This window comes from Nematostella vectensis, chromosome 7, assembly GCF_932526225.1.
Source record: "Nematostella vectensis chromosome 7, jaNemVect1.1, whole genome shotgun sequence".
Taxonomy (NCBI): domain Eukaryota; kingdom Metazoa; phylum Cnidaria; class Anthozoa; order Actiniaria; family Edwardsiidae; genus Nematostella; species Nematostella vectensis.
Window position 1 is genome coordinate 11545364 of NC_064040.1, and position 24693 is coordinate 11570056.

General features: G+C 37.2%; 1 protein-coding gene across 6 annotated transcripts; it reads left to right on the top strand.

The window, feature by feature from the left end:
• The first annotated feature begins 809 nt into the window (after nt 1-809).
• On the top strand, nt 810-24609 carry LOC116605794 (adenosine receptor A2b-like). Of its 6 annotated transcripts, XM_048729848.1 has the most exons (4): nt 810-3873; nt 4003-4074; nt 6643-6720; nt 21977-24609. In XM_048729848.1, the coding sequence occupies exons 2-4, from the start codon at nt 4066-4068 to the stop codon at nt 23060-23062; spliced, it is 1173 nt and encodes a 390-aa protein (XP_048585805.1). In that variant the 5' UTR covers nt 810-3873; nt 4003-4065; the 3' UTR covers nt 23063-24609. The 6 variants fall into 6 exon arrangements, with proteins under 6 accessions (XP_048585805.1, XP_048585807.1, XP_048585806.1 ...); XM_048729850.1 differs by lacking the exon at nt 6643-6720; XM_048729852.1 differs by lacking the exons at nt 810-3873; nt 4003-4074 and adding an exon at nt 4083-5550.
• The last annotated feature ends 84 nt before the right edge of the window (nt 24610-24693 follow it).

Genomic DNA, 24693 nt, shown 5'->3' on the forward strand with positions numbered 1-24693 from the left:
GCTGAAAAAGTGTGAATGCTGTTAGTTGAAATAGTCATTGCTGGAAACGATTTGCTCAAGTGCTCACGATGTACCTTTATGATTGTAATCGTCGTTTGCTAACAAAAACAACTTTGTTAGACGCGTTTAAAGGGGGGGGGGGGGGGGTGCGCAATCTTAGGTATCGTAACGAAAAAGGATAGTCTCTGACGATCATAAAATAGCCAAATGTTTGGCGGCCAAAGGAGGAGAAGGTTGCCACATACCCTGCGTGACCAAGTCCAGTTGTTGCGCAAAAACAGATTCTCCGAATACTTACAGACAACCATGTCAAGCGTGCCCCCGTGTTCATTATTCGAGTTCTTGATTCGAAATGTCATTTGATTATTTGCCGAGAAGTTTCCGTTCCTGAAACGAGTGTTCGAGTTTTCGAATGAGCTCGAGTCTCTCGTTGCGTGCTGTATGAACTCGACAAATAGGCCAAAATTCTGGTTTGATCTGGTTTGACTGTAAGGCGAATTCTTTTTTTTTTTTTTTGCTACAGTAAAACAGCCATTTCTGCTCTACAGTCTTACTATATTTTTTTCGCAAATCAATTAATGGCTGTCGTTTTTCTAAATTGTCTAAAGAGCCTAGGGCAAGCGAGCGGGAGATTTTTTAAAAACGTGAGGGGGGTTAGGGATTTATAAAATCTAATGCAATTCTTTACTTGATAAAGCACTTGAGAAACTCTTTTTGATCGTGTATTTGCTATGTTTCGTTGTATATATTGTATTTTCTAAGTTTGTTATATATATTTTTTGAATGTAAATGGCCTGTGACGTGTCGTAAAGTGGATTGAAATGATATTAGGTGGTTATGATTGCTTTCTTTGATTTTCATCTCATGAATTCTCATTCTGACTAGTCTGCCAACATGATTTTGAAACTTAAAAAATGATTCAGATTACCTTTTCACAAGCCAAAAACAACCCAAGAAATCTCTTTGAAGTCCCAAGATAGCCGACTTTCCCAAAATAGCTTCAAATGTGACGTAATCGCTGGGAGCCTATTCTTTTTACCTTCTCGTCGTGGGTAAATCAGGTACATCTGGTGATTCATACAGGCACTCTGAAATAATATGGTGCATGGAAGAAATTTTTGAACCAGAAGTTTGTGCGCGCACAGTACCGACAAAATGCGCGGGGACGTGCAAGGTTTTTTTTCCTGCGCAAAGGTTTTTTTTCTTGCGGCGTTTGCTGTAGGGAAATAAGTACGCACAGCTTTAAAATTCTTTTTTGAGGTGGCCAGATAAAACAAAAACCTCGGAGAATGTTTTTCTTTTTTTTCTTAGCTGACGGGAGCTGCTTTCCAGCCTTTTCAGTCCTTTCTCGCATATTTTACATCTCTTGTTATGCTTCCTCAATCCTTTTAGACATATAATTGTGGATTTCCCGAATAAAATTTATTTAAACATGGATAAAGAAAGTGATAAAATACTCCTTGTGTCACTGGTAACGAAATATGACCTTTTAATATATGTTTGAAGGCCAATGTTTTCAATATCCATGTACCAAATTGTTCAAAATCCATGTACCATGTTTCCAAATCTTGGAAAAAAGATATATCTCATCCCCCAAAAATTGTTAAAATCAAAACAACTGGACAATATTTAGCCCATGAGTGTACTAACGAAGGCCATAAAAAAACACCCTAGGGGCCTTGTGTGCGAGCAGCGTCCAAATGATTTTAGATGTCGCAGAATTTCCTTTCCCAACCCACTGATAACATTTAATGACATTAGTACGCGAATCCGAGTGGTATTGGGGATTGATTTGTTTCTTTGAGTGGTGAGATTTGGGAGGGAAGAAGGTGGAGGTAAAAATATGGGAGAATTTTAAGGGCCATTTCATTTTAGAAAAACACCAATAAAATAATAAATTCACTACCTTCGTCTAAATTTGAGAAGTAATAGCAATGTTTTCGATTGAATTTGCAGAGTTAAAAGTTTTACTTCAAACATTCACTACTATCGTCTGATCTTGATAAGTAAGTAATTGCAAAGTTTTCGATTGAATTTGGAAGACTTTAAAGTTTTATTTTTAAATTGTTATTTATTTATATATTTATTTTATCTCATTAATTTCCCTTCCAATAATATTCTCAAATGATTTAAAAAAGCGTGACTTAAAAAAGGGTTTGCGTGCAGCAAGAGTTTATTGCATCAAATGTACGCCAAGGTATACACTAATTCAAAAACAATATTGTCAGTGCAAATGGCAAATGAAAAATGGCAGTTCTTAGACTAGGTACTTAGGGATACTAGCTGTTCGTAAGAATAAAGATGATAGATAAACTACAGCAAGGATTAACGGGACAGTTAACGTTTCGAATTTCTATAACCATGTGTTTTCTTCGAATAGCATACTTTGTCTGAATAATGTAACAAAAAGCTGATCAGGATCTCTGTAAGGTTTACGCAGGGCTTGATCCCCATGTGCCCCATCCCCCCACCACCAATATTTTCGAAAATTATGAGGAAATAACCAAAAGGGGCGTGGCTTTGCGACCCAGTATTTTCTTAATATTACTGTATTGTGCCTCCCTAATTTTACGTGGCGTGCTACGGTTCTGATGATAATGTGGTTCATAAAGCATACATTTTGTTCACTGACTTTCGTGTCACATGTGGTAACGGTGCTGGTATTCGGGGCACGTGAGAGAGCCTGCCTGTATTACATAACAAAATCAACAGAACACAACCGACCAGTGCATTAGTGCAATATCGGTAGAAATGAACATACCCTTGCACTTCTTTCACACTTCCGAAATAAAGAAATACATAAAACTTGTTAGAAAGGTGTTCGAGAACATGAAAAAATTTGCACGTATTTGCTTGCGTTAGGCAAGTTTGTTTTAGGTTTGTTTACATGCTCTAAATCGTTAGCTGAAAAAGGGTGAATGCTGAAATGTAATGGTATTACGCGAATCTGAGTGGTATTGGGGATTGTTTCTTTGAGTGGCGGTAAGATTAGGGAGGGAGGAAGGTGGAGTATAAGGTGGAGGTAAAATAAGGGAGACCTTTAAGGGTCATTTCATCTTGGAAAAACACCAATAAAAGAATAAATTCACTACTATCGACTGATTTTGAGAAGTAATTGCAATGTTTTTTTCTTTAATTTTGTAGAGTTAAAAGTTTTACTTTTACATTCACTACCATCGTCTCATCTTGATAAGTAATTGCAAAGTTTTCGATTCTCTCTTTCCCTTCCAATAATATTATTAAATGAAAATTTTTTAAAAAGGTGTGACTTTAAAAAAAGAAGAAAAAATAAGGGTTTACGTGCAGCCAGCGCCGTTTTTAAAGTTTATTGCATCAAATGTACGCTATGGTATACACTAATTCAAAAACAAAACTGTCACTGAAAACGGCGAATTACAAATGGCAGTTCTTAGATGAAAGGTACTTTAGGGATACTAGTTGTTTGTAAGGATAAAGATGATAGATAAACTACAGCTAAACTACAGATAGATAAACTACAGCGACGTCAAGATCATACATCAAAGGTAATCATTCATAAAATAATAATTGGTCATATTCTCTTGCGCTTGGTGGAAATATAATGACCATGGTACCAAGCGCCATTTGCGTCGTTTTTAGGGGTGATGTTCTTCCTAATATTAAAGTTTGCTTTAGGCTAGGTTCATGTTTGCCTATACGACAGGTACCAAATAAATGAGTATGACGCACTTCTAAAGAAACATAACTATGCTCAATTTGTAAATATCGTGCTTTGTACATGAGTGGGTTATGTCTCACTTTATATCTAATCAAGGCATATGTATTCCGATATATCCTTTTCCTGTGCCCCGCGTTTTAGGGCTATCAGCTAAGGGTTGGACTACAGAAAGAAATGTGACTATACTTTGTACTATAAACAAACATAATAACTTGAAAGACATGCTCCAGTAATGCTTAAATAACACACTTGTTTACTATTGTAAAGAGAACTTGTAAACTATTTCTCGTTTTATTACATTTCAGATTTCAAGCAATAGTACTTTGATGGAAAATAGTAAGCAGAGTTGAACAAGGTCCTAGAATAACATGAACAAGGTAAGTATAGCAATTATAGTAAAAGCTATGATAAGTTTGCGAAACGGAAGAATTCCGCCTTGATCTAGACTATTTTCGAAAAATTCATTTTTTTCATATTCACCTAACTTCTGCAGAAAAAAGAAACACTTAAGAATTTATCTGTGTTGAACATCGATTATCTTGATTGGTTTAAAATCCAATACCGCCGTAAGGTACATTAAGTACCTTACATCTTAAATGCGTCACTACATAGACCGCAACTTTTTCAGCCCAAAACGACTCTTTGAATCTTATCTATAGCGATGAAAATTATGGCATTTACATTTATCGTATAACCGTGTAAAACTTAAGAAAAACCTTCCTCGCCTATTGTAGGCAATAACTGTATGGGATAAAAACGGCGTATGAAAAAGGTAATTACTCACGAGGCACTGTTGCTAAATCTATTATGGCTACGATAGTACGCGCGATGTGATTGGCTAATTGGTAGTCGTGACATTCCCGTATTGCCCACCTCTGAGGCATTACGGAATTCCGTATTGCCCTACGAATAGATTTTCACATTCTTCTGTTTTTTTGCTTTTTTTCCACCTTCAAACTGCAAAATAAGCGACAGCAAACATTTGAGTAGCGAATTTTATCACCCAGAAGACAGAAATAGTTGGTTGGCGGGTCGTCTTTATCTGTATCCGGAGAAGGACATTTTGTGAGCTTAATTGTGTTGTTTAGTTCGGTTGTACGAATTTCGCTAAAACAAATTCGACCAAAAAACCAAAGCCACCAAAAAAAACAAAAAAACAACAAGACACAAACAGGTCTTAAAGTTGATAATGGGAGAGGACGAGCACTTGGAGTGAGTCGGGGTTTTATTATCCTGAAGAGATTGAAGAGGAAAATTTTGACAAGGAAAACACCGCCGGCGAGCGCCACCGATAGCCAAGAAATACAAAGCTAATTTACATCGGACAAACAAACAAATGAATAATAACAAGGGGTGTACAGAACCATAAAAGCCTTTTTAAGATAAGTAGTACTACATGTTATTTATAAATGCAATATTTCCACCAAATCATAAACCGGTTGGCCTTTTGCTCCGTGGAGTTTTCGGACTTAAAACAGTCCATTCATGCAATGAAGACTGACATCTGAGCTTTCTTTGTTATTGTTTGGATCAACTTCACCTATGATAAAACCTGTTGCTTCCAAAAGGTGCAAATAGGAAGAAAATAGCCCGAAAAGTCGTCCAATTTCTACATCACGCGTGATACAGAGTCGAAATCAACTGTGAACGGTGCTCCGATGTCCATTCTTCTTTTTACATCTGAAGGGTTACGAAAAACAACACATTTCTATCTTACCAAGGTCTGTTTGATATGTTGTCGTCTGAGTTATGTTGTTGTTTACAATTTTTATTTGGCAGCATGAGAGTGCTCGCAAAGCCTCGGTTGATACGGCAAAGCCTCAGTTTGATATTTCCCGGCATGACCTCACTCGGTTAGTAAGTATTATTTGCTGGAAAAACAAATTTTCTTATTATGCTCATGTTTCATTCGAAAAAAAAATACAGAAAAATATTTCAGATTGTTACAATGGCGTTATTTTTTCAGTTCTATTGATTCTACACTAGCCTGTGTCATGCGCGAATCTTCATTCAAAACAAATCATTTTCGGATATCTCTGATAAGTTCTCTGGGATGGTTACCTACATGAAAACGAGGCAAAGTGCATCGAGGCGAAACATCTGCTTGCTAAGCAAAAATGACAATCTTGATTACTTTTTTCTAGAGCTCTAAATCCTCGATAGCTATAGGCTCTATAGCTGGGAGTTTTGCGTAGTATAAAATAGGGATCGATAAAAGAACGCTGAGATACACCATGTTTAGAATGATTTATTTTTTTTTTTAATTCCAGTTTTGGGTAGAATACAGACTACAAATAGTTTCCCTCTGTACTTAGTTTTGCTTAACTCTGCCAGGCGAGCTATGAACCCATACTTATTCTAAAACCATTCAGAGAGAAAGTGGGAAGTTTTCTCGCCTATATCGACGTTGTTTGAGTTTTTCCACCAAAGAACCTGTGGAGGCCTTGTGAGCGACATCGTCCAACATGTTCAGTCTTCCCACCCATTCCTCCTCCTCCCCCTCCTTCCTCCTCCTACTCCCTTCTCCCTCCTCCTACTCCCTTCTCCCTCCTCCTACTCCTCCTCTTCCTCCTCCTCCATTCTCCATCCTCCTACTCCCTTCTCCCTCCTCCTCCTCCTCTTCCTCTTCCTCTTCCTCCCTTCTCCATCCTCCTACTCCCGTCTCCCTCCTCCTCCTCCTCCTCCTCCTCTTCTTCCTCCTACTCCCTTCTCCAACCTCCTACTCCCTTCTCCCTCCTCCTCCTCCTCTTCCTCTTCCTCTTCCTCCCTTCTCCATCCTCCTACTCCCTTCTCCCTCCTCCTCCTCCTCCTCCTCTTTTTCCTCCTCCTCCCTTCTCAATCCTCCTACTCCCTTCACCCTCCTCCTCCTCCTTCCTCCTCGAAAAATGTATACATTTGTGCGTTCGCCTAACCCCGTTTTTTCTTCATCCATCGTGATCCACCAGGTTGTGTACGCACATTTGCTATACTACTATTGTTCTTACAACCGACGTTGTCTACTTACACTAAAGATTGTTGAGCAGGTGAGGTCATAGCGATTGAAAGTATCATTGATACTTATAGATTTATCTATAAATCGCTTGAGACGTCATAGCAATGATGAAAATATTTCTGGAAGCATTGATTTGCATTATACATCCTATTCCTGTGAGATAATAAGGAAGATTGTACTAACGTTTTCGATGATATTTTCTTTTGTAAACTTGAAAATGAAAAGCCTACTTGTAATCCTCTGGTAGATCACGATAACATGTATTTTTAATACAGTTTAAAACACAAACTGCAGACGCGTTCCCAGGCCGGAAGGGTTTCACAGTCGTAGGTGTCCTTTGGAAAAAGCATAGTATTTGAAGATTCGATAATAAGAAATGACCCACTTTTTGACCGCCAGGGGTTGTACGCGCATAAGCTGCTATAGGCAACCTGGGGTTCTTTTCAAAGTAAAAGTACTTGGGGATGACATCAATAATAATACATTAAGAAGCTTTGCAAAAATAAATAAATAATAATAAAATACTATGTAGCATTAAAAAAGAAATAGAAAAAAATGAAATGAAAATCCAGTTAACTAATGCGCACGTAATGTGATAAAAGATACAATGTTACACGTTTCGTGTCTGAGACCTGAAAGAAAAGAAATTTCCGTGCGCCAGGGGAAAGGGAGGGGGGGAGTATGATAAATGATTGGTTTCATTTCGGGAAACAGGTCATTGTGTGATAACACGAGCACGTACGTACGCGGCAAATCGATAGAGGCAGGAGAACATACTCTCCTGAGGTCAAGTAGAAACTTGACGAGAGTAACTAAGAAAGACAATTTCATTAATTTCCGCACCTTCTTCTGGAAAATATTTAAAACTTTAAAACTCAAAACAAAGAGGAATACCTGACAAAAAAATAATTAAAAAAGAAAAGAAATATATTTTTTTAAAGATTTTTTTCAAAATACAAAAACTTTTTCTGCATCGCCCCAGAGCCATAGAAGGGGCGGGGCACTGGGGGCACGTGCCCCTCCCCCCAATAAAAAAAGATATAAGGAAGGAAACAGTAGGGGCGTTGTTGTACCACTAAACATTTTCAGTGTCACGGCGTTTCCCTAAATCAGTCTATTTTTAGACACGGGTCAACTAGCTACGTTGACGTTGGTCGCGCGCGCGAGTGACGTGAGGCTGCATGCGCAAATTGCAGTCAGGAATTTCTTTATTATCCATCATCCGTCGGTTTTGTTTGTTTACCAAAAGAATAGCAAGCAAAAGAATTGTCAAGCATTAATTTCTATAGAGTATCTTGTTGTCCGACAAAAAGAAATCCAAATACAATGCGCTCGTTGCTTCGATTTTTTTAGAAACAAAATGCTCGAAGTGGTGCCGAAAAGCATTTTATGGTCTTGAATTTATCATGACAGTCCACTAAATTGAAACAGATTGTTTTGGCTGAGGCAGGAGTTTTAAGCTAACAATTTGATGCTCTGCGAAAGCACCTATATACCCTACATAAGTAGGTAGTAATAATAATAATAATACCACATGCAGTAGTAGAATTTTTTTTCCCGATGTGGGAATATAAAAAAATGGAAGCTGAAAAAAGCAAAAAAAAAAACCCTTCTGTAGGGAGTTTAGATATAGGTTTGGCACTATAACAAGTAGTAAGAAAGCGTGTCTGAGTGTGAGGCATTATTGCAAAGGAAGTTCCAGTCTGTCTGAGATGGGTACCCTGTGGTGTTTACAAAATCGTCTCAATAAACACGCCCGGAGCAAGTTAGAAACTTGGAAACATCATTTTTCTTATTAATTGAATTTAAACATCCTATTCCATAGATTCCTAGGGACCTTCGAAAAGCTCATAACTTAAATGAGTAAAAATCCTACCAAGCAGCCAATACAAAGTAACTCGTTATTGTCAGTCATTTATTTATTATCTCTTCTTTCGATTGAGTGATCTTATAGTTTTGGTAGTTGCTTTCTGTAGGGCAGAAACAGACGAGACACATAATTTATAACGGTCTAAACATTTACTGTCTCTTATCGGTTTCACACGACAAGAGAAGATCACATTTGCTGTTGTATGAAGAAGAAGTTTTTATCATTATGAGTTGATTGATTATTAATTGTATTTTTTTATATTTTTTTTCGATTTTTCCCTTCTTTTATATACGGTATAGGTATAATAACAAGTTTAGCATGTAATTTTCACGATCAACAGTATCTGGGTTGCGCGGCATGAGAGGACAAATTCAAGCATTGTACACATAAGATACCCTTTTAAGATACCCTCGGATTGCTTGATCTTATAGTTTTGTCTTTTGCTTACTTTAGGGCAGAAACAGACGAGACACCCCCTGAACACAACAAGCATAGTCGCCTGCTTTCTTTAGTGATTTCCCACGGGATTTCCCACGGGAGTACATATGCTCTCTGATGATTAAACCCTAAGTGTACGTTTTCATGGACGGTCCCATATACACTGCAGCTATTGTTTGATAAAGTGTCCATTATGGTTGCCATCTCTGTGTATTTTTGACTTGGAGACTACTAGACAGACGTAATTTTGTAAAAACCTTGTATTTTGTCTGATTTTTTTTTCAATACTTTTTTCTCCATGATTTTTAACCGGGACGTAGCCTATAAATCTCCATATAAGCGAAACCAAAGGGCTCTTCGCTTGAGATTTTCCCCTCTATGTTGAATAAATAATAAAGAAAATAACTTGTTCCTTATTGGCCCCAATTTTCATGGCAACGACTTCCATTAGATTCAAGAGTATTCAATAAAATGATCGTTTTGGAATGTGAATAAAGTCTTCCCAGGAGTTCGCCAAATTTATTTTTTCCTATGATATTAAAAGGCCCTTCAGACTAAAAACCAGAGTACGATACTAAGACACAAGCATTTTTATATACTCGTTATAAAGAACATTTTCCTGGGGTTTCCCTATAATTTATTGAAAACCTAATAGCACGCATACCCCGCCTTACAAAATAATAACACATTAAGAGTTTCTCGATTCTCACGCATTAGGTGGTAGCGGTAGTCATATCTAGAGGTCTGATATTTTCTTTAGATTCAATGCCTTAGGCTATAAGTTCAAACGTTATATTATCCATGAGCCGTATTCACTAATAAAACCAGACAAATGAAGATGGAAGATGTATCTGGGTAGAAACGAATAAAATATCGCCATCCCTTTTGTCACCAAAAAGTCATGGTGTCATCTCTTATTGATTTATCGTCAAAGCCTTTTTCGACACGGTACATATGACTTTGCCCCCCCCCCCCCCCCCCCCTCCTTCCCCGCCCCTCACCCCCAGCAAAATACCCGCCCCCCATCCCCAGCAAAATATCGGGAACGCACTTTGGAGTTTGTTGATTTGTAGAGAACGCGTTAAAATAAGCCTGAATTTGCCGAAAAAATATCAATATATCTAAGGTCGAAACATCGTGGGTTTTCTTTTTAAGTGTATGTTGACTGACTGCATTAAATGACTACTTTTAGGCACGCTTTCGTTTTGACGGAAATGTGTATTTTTAAGTTATTACACATATGCCTCTCAGCTGGCTGATAGCCGGTAGTCCAGGATGAAATTCGTTATGTAATCGGTCTCTATATGGTCCACTATATGGTGTTTTGCTGAGTTACCATAATTTGGACCCACATGGTTCTAGAATTTAGCCTAATACAGACAAAACAGCGGTATATATATCACGTGACAAGATAAGGCCAATCCAGACGCACGAGGGAATCATATTACACAGAGATGCGACGATGAGATCAAAGGAGCGTGTTGCTATAGCGACAAAAACATTATCACTTACAGAATTTACAACTTTTGGTCTGACTTCCTTGGGTGGGATTAACACAATTATAATTAACACACGTGAAATTCACCCAATCATCCGCCACTAGTCTTAAAAAGCTTCTATAAAAGAACAGGAAATCATAGGGAATATACAATCTGAGCACGGTCATCATACGGAGCATAATCTCCAAAGTTCCGGTCTATTGAAAAAAGTTTAATTCGGAAAGTCAAGCTCGCTCTATGCTGTTAGCTTTTTTCGTAAGTGACTTCGCATTAGGGTTTATGGGACTTTGCATATATAGCCGCTAAACTCCCTTTAGAGCCGCACTGATTCAATACAAGACAATACCTGTGGGTTAAAAGCGTGCTATTTCGCGGTCCAACGCTACATTTTAAGGTAAATGATGTTTTATTATATAGAGTATATAATAGAGGGAGTAAAAGTACTAAGTACATTTACTTTCCAAGTATTGATAGACAAAAAGACAAGATTTAACAAATTTATGATCGTCTGGATGTACTTAAAATAAAGTAAGCTCGGAATCTATTTTAAACTCTAATCCTTTAAAATTTTAAAATTCGAAATGCTAAAATCAAGCGAGTAATAACCAGCGAGCAATGGTTGCATATTCACTGTTATCTTTCAACTTACGTCATAGAAAGATAAACAAATTGAAGAAGGGAGAGTGATGATAAAGAAAAAATATCGATTACTCGAAAATACACAAATAACAATAAGTGTAAGAGTTTTTTTAGTTTTTTTTTTATCTCAGAGTGTCAATACCAGTTTTTTTGGGTCTCCTTTTTTCTCACTTCAAAATTGATAAGGGTGTATTATTAAAAAAACTATTGCGCGCGCATGTATCCTGGATTACCGCTGAGTTCCCAGCATGCACCGTCTTCCTACTAGACCAGATATCAAGTTTGAGTAAATTTCCGTGCTTGAGAGTGTCTTCTGGACTAGACGCATCATATTATAACCTCATAGCGTCAATTTTTTTTAATCTTCCACTTCGCCATATGCCGCTGCTTTTCAATTTCCAGACAAACTAAGTCTCCAATTAAAAACAAGTGTTATCTGCCCGTTCCCTTCTTCTCCCTAATGGAATATGAGCTTTTAGCAATAGAATATGCTTCCTCTCTTTGAAAAGGAAAAAATAATACGTGAAATTAGTTGATGCCCAAAATAACTTTCTGAGATAAAATAGAAATAAAACTTTCAACGTTTCATGTCAAAAAATGGAAGGGTAACAAATCAAATAAGCCTACTATACGATAATGATTAATCAAAATAAGACGAATATGATAAGAGGTGTTAATAACAGAGGTAGATTATATATATTAAAAAATCCGATTTTTTACGAAATGTTTTTTTTTTCTTTTACCCTTTTAATATTGCGTAAAAAAATTAGGACTTGAGATCTTTCATAAAGACTGCTAGATAACATACTTCCTCAGGATATGAAAAATATCTTTATCACTTGCCATTGGCTACTTTCATTATGTACGCGGCCCCCTCCTCTGTCCCGCCTTTTTCTCTTTCTGCCTCAAGGTTTCTTGTTTTGTTTTGCATTTAATATTATAAACTCAATTACTCCCTTTAAAAAAATCTCTCTTTAACCTTTTTTAATTAGGTGTATGCAGTAGCCATTGTCAATATTTTGTAGTGGTATTCTGTTAAAGAATCTTTGTCAGTTGCCGCATTATAAAAGTTCCCAAATACCGACCAATATCGACACTAACCATGCCATATCTTTGTCGATATGAACAGGAATTTGACGTGAATGTCGGCGACTTGTATAGTGAGACTCCAGTAACCGTGGCCACAAAGACCAAGTCTTAATAAAGATAACCATGTAATTCAAAAGTAGGAACCTTTTTTTTTTTGGCTAGTTGAGTTTGTGTCATTCGGATAGCAAGTTTCTCGCATCTTTACTGGCATGCTTCACAAAACAAAATAAAGGTGGCCACGGTAGCCATCCAAGGATGTTTCTAAATTTCAGTGTATATAAGATTATGAAACCGCACAAATTACTCACAGAGAATTACACAAATGATCAATTACAATGATATTTAAGATTGTTAGAATAGGCACAATAAGATTAAGAACGCATCACACCAACAAAAATATTTTGCTGCTATCTGAGCTTCGACATGTTCTTAGCAAAATATAAGAATTTCGTGAAATTTCAAACAGCAAGCAGACTATAGGCTAGTAAAACGTCGTATCATCATTAGCCGTTTTCAACGGCGAATGCATGCAAATAAATCAAGTCAATTGTTTCATCTTTATTTCAATGAATACGATTTTTGCATAAATGTCTTTTAAAATTGGGATCCTTTCAATCCGGCCCTAGCCAGCTGGTCAAGGCGATTGTCCTCAACCCGTATTGATCTTTAGTCCATTTCCGACTATTTCCTCCCAGTCACGTAAATAGAATTATCAAATTATTACAAATATCTTGATTAAGGGGCCGATTTAATGAAAAATTTCAGCCTGGGCTGTATTTTCACCCCGTTTAGGGATGCTGAACGTCCAGCCCGCTATCCCCCACAAATACATGCAAAATTGCTCTTTCGATTACAGGAACGAGTTTTCAGCACGGGATCTATTTCAGCCCGGGGAAGTTTTCCAGCCCGGGCTGGCAAATCGGGCTAGGATTATCAGCCCGGGCTAGCGGGTTAAAATCGCCATGTAATCGCGTAAATATCTCAGCCGGGTTGGAAAACAATACAATTCGAGTCCAGCCCGGGCTGAATAGAACACAGCCCAGGCATATAATCGGTAAGCAGCTGCCCGGGCTGAAGTTTCAGCCCCATCCATCATGTAATCGGCCCCTAAATTTCCTTTGCGTTAATATAATATATTTTTATTCGCACAACGGGAGGCTTTTCTTTCAATATATATTATAAAAATGTCATGGGAAATTCTTTTTGAAGTTCTCAGAGACATAATTCTCTAAATAATTTGTTGGGATCCAAGATGTGTGCTGAATTTGTACAACCGATATTATTTTAATGTCTTTGCTTGAGTATCTCTTTTATAGCCTTTAAAAATATCGTCAAGATGAGATAACGCTTGCTGCATCCGCCCATTACCATGAGGCCATGAGGGTAACAAAACATAGTTTTCAACGATTTGATTAACATAATCCAATGGTGATGGATATATTTTTCATGAAAGCTATCACGTATCGGCAAAGACCAAAAGAAAACAACCCCTAACGTTTTAACTCTTATACAATATACATATAAAGCAAAAATATGCATAATCTCTACATTTTCCTTGCAAAACATTTTGCCTTGCTTCCATATTTTATTCTGTGTTGGTTTGGTCGTCAATAACTGTTTATTTTTTCATTTTTCCATGAATTTCACCGTTCAGAAGGAAACTATATCATGACTTGTAGCAAACATGTATAGCCAGAGTGCAAAGTCTATTTCGGGGTTTTATAGTAAAGCTCCATTTTATTACTTAGTTGATCATCGACTGCTTTTTATTCGGGATTTCTGGGATGATGATCAAACATAAACGCCCATGCGAAATAATAGACATTCACGCAATTTGTATAAGGATGTCAAAAAAGTATATAATAGCAACCTAACCAGAAATGATGCAAGGCTTAAAAGTCCCTTGTTTTTATGGTTAGCGTACATCCAAAATTTGTACACATGGAAGACAAAAGTAGAGGCAATCTGCTGTTCCCAGATGTGTGCTGTTTTTGTATGTTCGATATTATCTTAATCTCTTTGCTTGAGTATCTCATTCATAGCCTTTGAAAATCTCGTAAAGATGAGATAACGCTAGCTGCATCCGCCCATTACTGAGAAGCCATGAGGGTAACAACATAGTTTTCAATGATTTAAAAAACATAATCCAATGGAGATGGATATATTTTTCATGAAAGCTATCACGTATCGGCAAGTAAAGATAAAAAAAAAACAGCCACGTACACTTTTAACGGTTTTACAATATTATACATATATAGCAAATATATACATATATCCCTTACATTGTCCTTGCAAAAAAAAAATAATAATAACAGTTATGTGCTAATTTGGTCGCCAATTAGTCATTGTGTTTTAATTTTTGTTGAAAATTCGCGGTTACGACATGGCCCTACGTCTTTAACAACATAGGGTCACTCTTATTTTTTTGTCCCGAATTTCGCCGTTCAGAGGGACTGTATCATGTCTTGTAGCAAACATGTATATAGCCAGAGTGCAAAGTCTATTTCGGAGATTTACAGTAAAGCTCCGTTTTATTATTTTACTTAGTTGATCGTTCTATTGATCATCGACTGCTTTTTTTTGGGATTTCTGCGAAAAAATATATAAAAGCAAACAAACCAGAGCTATTGCACGGCAAAAAAGTTCCTTGTTATTATGGTTAGCGTTCACCCATCTAGCTAGCTTGTATCCGCACAGATCGTCGAAGAAAGGACGCCAGATTATTCTTCGGCGTGGTGCGAGCTGGGGGTTTCGAAACTATTAGTATTTGTATAAACAAGTGTATTTTTCAACCTTGTAACGGTGTAGCTTTAAGCTTTTAGTATGAATAATAGCTAATTATCATCTATACTATATACAGCTATTTCAATAAACGTTGTCAAAGAGCGCTCTGCCTCACGCGCTCATACCGCGAGGTGGTATGGGTAATATATGTTGTAACAAGTTTTCAGTAAATATGCCGTAGTCTTATAGTGAAGACCTTCGCTGGAGAGTTATCTGTATGGTACAGTTTCTTGCATTATCTATCAAAGACAATGCGGCATTTCTTTCTATGTGCCGCGTACAATTGTAAAAGGTATATCTGCAAAAATAGGGACGGCAACGGCAACGCGAAAGACGACGGCAGAAAACAATTAAGAATTCAAAGAGCCAGACGTGAAATATACTATGAAATGGATTCTTTCTGATACATTTCAGCCGTTTTTCTTCAAACGACAACTTGAAAACTTCAACTCAGGTGTATTCAGGCCTGACTTGAGACTTGGTGGGGCTTATACGCGGACAAAATCTGTTTTTGCTAATATCTCCCAAACAGAAATAGCTATAATGATCACCAAACTTGGCAGCTACAACATTGATGTCAGCCCGAATATTATTGCTATAGCGTTGCTATAGCAACTAATTTAAGGAGGCTTAAGGCTCAATTTACATTTTTTGAGTTCAAGCAAAAATTGGGATTACACAAAGACAATAGAGAAAGCCTTAAATGGTATATTTATAATCTTCATAAATTCCCCATATCATGCTGTCTTTTAATCGTGACCAGCGTCACGTGACCGTGACAACCGTTGCCATGGAAACATAGTTTCGTTTGTATTTCAGCTAATGCTGTAGGTGGACAGCCTTAAAAGGCAGTACGATAAGAAGACTACTGTAAGGATTGAAAATATGCATTTACATTTAAAATCCACTATGCTTCTGTATTCCCCATTTTCCATTAAAAGTACAAATCGAATTACGTGGAGCCACCTTACTATGGCACCAAATCGGTTGCCATAGTAACAAAATTTGTCAAAATGTTGAGATCCATGTGAATAAAGTGCTTGCCAAGTTTGGTTTCATGAGCACCATGTGTCCCCGAGATATTGATGAAAATGTTTTTTTATAACGTATTATCCTGTAAGTCAGGCCTTAATATACCTGAGAAGTTTCATGGTGTAGCGAGGACGGGAACGTTTGCGCTGAAAACTAGACTATCCTTGTTCGCTATGCTAGATTCTAGGTTTTACTAAAGTTTTTTTGGGATTACATAAACGAGTGGATTTTATCTAAACTAGTTTAAATTTGAGCGCATAGTATGAAAGCTTTTTGGTTCTCCCTGCAGTCGGTCGCCGTCGTCGTTGCTATTTTGTTCAGGCACTTTGCTAACAGGTTTTCTTTTAGTGTAACTACGGAGTCTCCATTTGAGGGTATAGGTGCCAAACCTGCTCTTGTTTGCTTGTTTAAGGACGCGCAGATATATATTCAGATTTAATCAGACTGTACTGCCATTCTGATAGCGTTCAACGAAGTTCGTATCGGCGGTAAAGAATGGCAGAGCTTAAAACAACATATATTACCCATACTACCTTGGGGTATGGGCTCGTGCGGCAGAGCGCTCTTTGACAACGTTTATTGAAATAGCTGTATACAGTTTATTATATATAATACGGGATGGACTGTTGACCACCTTTTACGAAAAAAATCGGCTGAGCTTGAAAACTCCTAAACCAAGCCATTCCCACACATAGCATATTTCAAGATTATACCGGATAGAAAAGTTCTAACTCACGCGTTGTTATAAGCGAGTGGATCACATTCGCAAAGGCGCCATTTTCAAGATTTCATCACAGAATCACAAAAATAATTTATTTCCCGCAGCAAAAAGGACTAGTGACCTTCAGACCTCCGTGTCTAAACAAGAAAAGTATACAGTAATAAGTCTTTCTCCAAAAATACCATCGTAGAGGAGAAATCTTATTCTAGACAACTTCGGAAGATTAAAAACAAACCTTTTAGCGCGCGGAAATCAAAGAATTCGAATACTTGCCGTAGTTTCATTGCATAGATAGATAATTGTAGCTAAAAACACAACCGTCTTTTTATCGTTATTTAGAAAGGCATTATTCCTACCTTCCTATCCTAGAAAGTAGATTATTTAGCTCCATCGCACAAAACGGTTCGCAAACAAGAAAACGGAAGAAAAGAGCTTTTATCTACAAACTTTTGAACTTCAATTCAATCTATTAAAGGACGGTGCATAAACGCTTATTTAATCAAATCGAGATGGTGCACAACACTTCTTATTTTATCAGATCAATCTCGATGTAATTTAAGTACTTCTATTTTTTTTTTATAAAAGCAAAAGGTTTTGTTCATTACAGAAAGTTGGCGGTCATTTTGTGTTTTCAGGCCCACATACCTTTTATGTCACATCGATTTTCATTTAAAAGTATGGAATCGACCACCAAATAACACACCAAGAAGCGCAAGAAAGCCAACGAGGCGAGGATTCACGATCCACTTTCTTATTCACAAAACCCAACAGTACACCTATTTCAATAAAGGCTGTCAGTGGAAATGGCAAATGGCGATTGGCAAATGGCAGTTCTACGACAGAAAGTATCCATGCGTCTCGAAGAATATGGATAAATCAAAACAATTGTCCATTAAAGGTTTTACTAATGCTTGGCTCTGACATTGCTGGACTTTATTTAACACCTTTGATTTTACGAATAATTAGTACCCGCCATTTATCATTTGCACTGACAACCTTTTGTGAAATAAGTGTATGACCGTGCGAACTTGCATGAATTTGGTTGTCTGATTCCCGCCAAAAACATCAGGTGGAATACTAAAATACAGGCGGTATTTTATAGAAAGCGCCTTTTTCACATATTTATAAGGTAAATTAAATATGAGATAAATATATTGGGGACTCAAAAGGAAGGCATTTGTTTAATAAATGTTTACGACGACGCATACTATTCCTTTTAAGCACCAGTAAGCCCAATACACTGAAGGATTGAAATATACCTTAAAAAGTTTTGTGCAACAAAGAATTGCTTTTCGTGAATATTTCACGGGTAACCACTTGTGATCATTATTACCATCAAAATAATAAATTATTGTTGTTGTTATTGTAAAACGAGCACATACATCCCATCTAGTCATTTATCACGAAAGCAAATAATAGCGAGAAAAAAAAAAACACAAAAAAAATGGTACACTTTAATGGTTACATTTGTCTACGGTGCATTTTTTCAAGAATTTATCCAAGCAAATCACAGGTTTCCGAGCCACGGCAAAAAAGGGTAGGTGAGAAAACTAAAAATCAATGGCTGTCCTTTTTCTAAATGGTCTAAAAGAGCCTGGAACGAGAGACCTGTGATATTCTTAAACGTTAGGGACTAGGCTTCATTTCCAAGATGGCTGCCAGCAAAATCGTATTAAACACGAATTCGTGCAAGTTTATGTGGAAATTCCGACTTATAAAGCTCTAGAGCGATACTAAATATATTGAGGCACAGCCTAAAAGCGGAGCCCGCAAATTCGATTGAATTTCAAGTCGGATAGGTCTAGAATATTTTCCAGAAAATAATCCCTAAGCAGTTTTTATGTCAACAACACAATGTTATCTTTAGGTTAATGATTCTCTGTTTTGATACATAAAGGAGAAATAATTTCATTGATCTAAAAAATGTACAAACAGTACATAGCGGTGGAAGACCTGCTTATTGAAATGTTTTTTTTATTGAATTAATTCACCGTTACAGTTTTCATGTTACAAAATTGTTACAATTAAGTTTGATCATTTTGAAAAAATAAGGAATTTTCTGAAATAAAACTATGTTCATGCCAAAGCTCTATCTATGCTGCTTTTTCCTGAGGGAGTAGGGGATCCGAAAAAGTGGACCTAATTTTTCTGGGGTGGAGGGGGGGGGGGGGGGGGGGGGGGGAAGTCATCTGATAAAAATCTGACCACCTCCGAAAGAGCAAAAACAGATTTTTTAAATGCCTTTGCATTATCTTCAAGGGACGTTTATCGTCGGATTTGGCTACAAAAAAGTCTGACTTATGGATTGATGACATACCAGAGTGATCTAGCTTATCCTTTATAGTTTTGTCAACAAATAGCACGTCTATTACCCTATTGAGAACCGATAATGGACTTTCGGCCGTTGTGGAGGGATGCGTTCGCACCCCCTGCACCCCTCCTAGGTTGGGTCAGCCTGTAGTGTCAAGGTAAACCTGTTCACCGATTTTGCATTCACACGAGTCACACAAAGCATCCATTTCCATCTGCTAATTCAAGCGAGTTACCAAGATATTTTGTCATATATCGTCAATAACATGTTAGACTTTATTTTCGTAGATTGTTATTTTGAAAATCCTTGCTAATATAACCGCTGTATTTTCAATGATAGACAATAACAAAGGAGCGGGTGATCGACATTCTTTAAAAAAAATGCTCAAGTTACCCCTTAGCGAAAAGAGATCAGCAAACACAACTAAATTGTTGTTTATTTTCATGGCCTGAAGGCTTAACGATCGCTCCTTGACAACTTCTGGCTCTCTTCACACATCTTGTCACCATTGCAGAGTGCAAAGCATTCTCATTCAGTGAGTATATCTACAGAAAAATTGTGCATGACCCGACCCGTCAACATACCTCCTCCCACACTTTTCTTTTCCACCCCAAAGCCAAACGAATTCCAGTTTAAAAAAAACCTAGAATAGCAGTGTAAACCATTATGGATTAAATTTGGTTTTAGAATAGACAGCATTTATGAGAGCAGTGATGATTTATTAGAAAATATATATTTATATTTACTCCTCCGGCCAGAGCCATAGAAAGAAAAGCTCTCCATGAATCCACCTTTGCTTTCAACCTTCCGTTAGCAAAGCAATAATGTCCTAATATAGACTTTAAGTTTGCTCAAGGGCACTCTCCTAATATGCTCAAAACTCAAACCAAACTCTGAAGGAAGTTCCAGGCTAAACGTTTCTTTAAAAAGGTTTACGTCGATTACCTTCAGTCTGGATAATCAGTACCCACAATGCCTTTAACTTGAGAAAACGTGCGTCATAGCTCGCAGTGGTTCATGGGTAACGTATGTCTAAATCCTCGTTATCTCTAAAAAAAAAACATGCGAATGTTTATCGGCTAATAAACAGCAATGCTACGGCTTTCCAAACCTGGATTGCTTTTTGTTTACGGTTATTTGCTTTTTATACTCTTAAAGTGTTAAGACTACGAACTCCTCGAGTTGAACCTTACTTAAAATATGTCTATCTATAATTTTAGCAATATTTTTCCCTTACTCACTCAACATGCAAGAAATCAAACAAGCAAATTTAGGAGAACCCTATATCAACCTTTGAAATATCGTTTGAACTCTCTCCCAATGTGTTTTTTCTAAATAGATTTAATTAGTTTGCTAACTAGATTTCTAAATTTCGCGGGTGAATGTTGCTAAAAAAATGCTATATATATTTTCAAACAATTGTTTCCGCCGAAGTTTGAAATTTAATGGCGAAATTATTTGAGAAAAATCATGTTTATTGCAAAATAACTAATAAAGTGCTAGGTTACAAAGGTTAGTCTGCTTCTCTTGTATAGATATATAGTAAAGAGTATAAAAATAATAGAATGCAAAAATCAAATAATAATATAAAAATAATAGGATGCAAAAATCAAATTTTGTCTTCGTTGAGAATTTAGAGCGCGACATGCGCACCGTGGACGCCAATACAAAAATTAAGGCTAAGTTCAAAAGTCGTATTTATCCATGAGTCCTATTCAATGCAAATGTGTGCAAATGAAAATGAAACAATCGACTCGATTCGTTTACATGCATTTGCATTGAATACGGCTCATGGATAATACGACGTTTGAACTTAGGCTAAGGAAAGTTAGCCAGTAAGCATGCAAGAATATATAATCATAGTTTTGATTTACCATGAACTCAATAATAAGGAGGACTTCGTCGCGTTCTGATATGCATTCAGTAAGGTTAGTTAGTGAAGTGCCTGAAGGTTAGTTAAGTTCCTATCATTCCATAGTACGATTCTCGTATTCTCAATGATTTTAAGCGATATACTTCACAAAACGCCGAGGTGGTTATAGTAGTAAGCGTCGCACTGAAATGGTTGACGAGTAGACGGCAAATTTAAAGAATGTCGATCAAACACTACTTTGTTTTTTTGTCTATAATTGAAAATACAACGGTTTATTACGAAGAAACTTCAAAATAACAATCTACGAATGAGGTCTGATACGTTATTGACGACATTTGATTAAAAATATATTGGTTACTGGCTTGAATTAGCCGTTGAATTAGAGATTCTTTGAGTCACTTGGCATTAAGCGGGAGCATAAAATGGCGGCATGATTGCCAGATTGGCCTTTTTTTAACGCTAAAACTACTCCACAGGTTCATTACCAAAGGAGAGAGAGAAAGAGAGAGGATAACATCTTATGTGCACAGTTTCGATTTCTAAAAAAATGTCTATTTCTAAAAAAAAGACTAAAATAATAAGCTAAAAAGGACCTTTGTTCCTATCTTAATTAGTTTCTTAGACGGCTATAAGAACATTGAAACTCTAAGTGTCCGTTTTGCCCTTCTCACTTCCAACAGAGCGCGCAATTAGGCATCCTTCACAAAGGTCCTCGGGCCGTTTTGCTTCTTAATTACAGACAATATTAAAGAGATTGCTCATTCTAATGGAAATCCACGGAAACATAATAACAGCTTGAAAAAGAATTTATATATATATATATATATATATATATATATATATATATATATATATACATATATATACATATATTAAAGTTGTGCAATCAGGATCGATAGATTTGATGACATGTCACACTATATTAGGAGGATCATTGTTAAAAGATTTCACTGAGTCGCTCTTTATGCAGTTGTAATAGTACAGTGCGGTTATCAAGATAGTAAGTAATCGTGAACCCTTCTCCTTCACAGACAGTGTGTGGTGATACGACGCGAAGAACAGACGTTATGGCAAACTCTACCAGAAGCAACTCGACTGACGACGAAGGGATGGAACATGGGCCTCCAGGATTCCAACTCACGATGGATATGGGCTATATCCTTATGGCAGTTGTGATTATTTTTCTTAACACAACTGTCTTCGTGCTGATGAAAATACGAAGATCGCTGCATACTACATCCAACTATTTTCTGTTGAGTCTAGCAGCATCGGACTTGATAACGGGGTTGTATACGATTCCCGTATTCATCGCTTGTAAAGCAACGTTCCGCAACGACCTTTGCCAGGCAAGCGTTCCCGTCTTCACTTTCACATCCATCTCCATCTTATCCCACATCGCAGTGATAACTCTAGACAAATACATCTACATCATCTACTCTCTAAGGTACGCATCCCTTGTGACAGGAGAAAGAGGACGGCTTGTCATTCTTCTAATCTGGGCACTATCTTTGCTTGTCGCTTTGATACAGCTTGTTTGGAATACACCAGGAGAAGTGGAAGTTACCGAGGAAGGCACTGATGATTGGAAAAAGAAAGAACATGCGTTTTCTATCTCATTACTCCTTCTCCATATTATACCGTTCCCCTTCCTTGCGTTTGCATACATACGCATTTTCGTCCAGATTCGCCGACAGCATAACTTTATTCGTTCAAACATCGGGCCAGGGAACAGAGCAACTAACACTCACGAGCTGCGAACAGTAACCGTTTTTATCCTTATGCTGTGCGCGTACCTATTCTGCTGGCTACCTAACGCTATCGTACGATTCCAGTACAGCACAGACTGGTTTGAGCTCCCAATATGGGCCGAGATACTCATCGTTCACTTGCGCTTTCTCACCTCTCTACTGAACCCTCTCTTTTACGTGTTTGGAAAGAAAGACTTTCGTGGCGCCATCAGATGCTGCTGGTTGCGCCGAGTTTCGAGTGGCGCTCTGGATTCTTCGAGTAACCAGCGCTCGCCTCTACCTGGGGTCGTACATCTTCAAGTGAGGACCGGAGACTCCTCTTTCGTCGAGTATAGCTCACGAAGTGCAAGTTTTAATCTCAGCGTTTAGTTAGGAGCAATATAACTTACGTGTTCGTGAAGTGCAAGTTTTAATTTCAGGAGCTATCCCTTAGCTTATGTAGTTCACTAAGTGTAAGTTTTCCTGCGGTTTCTTAAAGTCTGCGAACACGTCGACGATTTCCAAGAGCTAAATCGCATTCATCATTAAAACCCTTGAAGCTTGAATTGGTCAACACTGCATGGTTTCCAAACAAACCACTTCTCTTCGCAGTCAATCAAAAAGCACACAAGGGAGGGAGCCAGACAGGGGTATGTGCGGTTGGGAATTATCGAGGACAGTTCGCAGAATATTGAAAGTTGCAATAATTTTAGCGTTAAGGAGCTCTTCCTCCATCTTACATATCTCACGAACTGCTTGTTTTAAACAAAGCGTTAAAGAACTTCTCAATTTAGTCTACGTTGTCGAGGAGTCAATCCTTTGATAGAGGATTGTTTGAATATTTTTTAGATCATTTTATCATACACCCTATGATAGATATGTTTTATTTATAAACCATTTTAAACAAAGACTGTGAGCAATGTAATTAACACAAGGAATTTGTGAAGCTTAAACAATAGAGCACAGCTTACCTAGGTTATACACGATAACCTTTCTGTAATTTTCTTTCGTTCGTTTTCTTACCATAATAATCCCGCGTGAGCCCCTTCACAGACTTCACAGTTTTTTTTTTCATTATGAACAAAGCGTTACAAGGCAACCAATTAAAAACGCGGTTCAAGTTGGCTTCATTTCGCGTGTCCAAGTTGATCAGTGGCAATACCACCAGCACGTGTATTCAATAAACGTGTATTGAATAAACGTCTTTCATTAAGTGACAGTTGTATAAAACTAGTAAAATAATAATAATAATATCGCGCTTTGGACATTTCTTTTGGAATGACAAACCTAAACTTATTAAGAAAAAAATTGATCATCAAATTATTATCATAACGCATTCTTTATACTTCTTCATAAGACGACATTGTTGCCATACATTAAGTGTCGTTGTAAAATTCGTGGTGTGTCAAGAAAACTGAGCGGCTAATATAAAGGTACTTTACTCTTAGATAGTCTTTAGATTAAAAAGCATTGCTAATTTAGCATAAAAGCACAGTTAAGCCTTTATTCTAAAAGACTCGATAATTGTCATTTTTTACATCGAGTAGTACGCGACATTTTTAATTAAAAAAAACTTATGTCGACGTTCACATATTATTCTTCGCAATAATAAAACAGTTAAAGGATTTTTAAATCTAATTTATCCAGAATTTTTGTAGATTATCATTGAGACAATTTTTAGGTAAATTTAATAAAGGTTTGCACTGGGAAACTAGTGATAAAAAAGAAAAAATTATTTATCAATTCAAAAACGCAAGCGCAAGTTTGCACGACTTGCCAGCCATTTATACACCATTAATTGTATTTTTGAAAACTTCTTCAAATGACACAGCAGATGATTTCGCAAGCATCCTCAGAAGTGGCGGTGCTTATTTAGAACCACATAATGCATTGTTCATAATTAATTATGCCAGTGATTAAAAAGACGGTAAACGAAATAGACCAGAATTTATTCCGTAATATCTTTTTGCGTTATACTACCCAGAGTCAGCGTATGTATTGGTTTAAAACAGCGGGCCCAG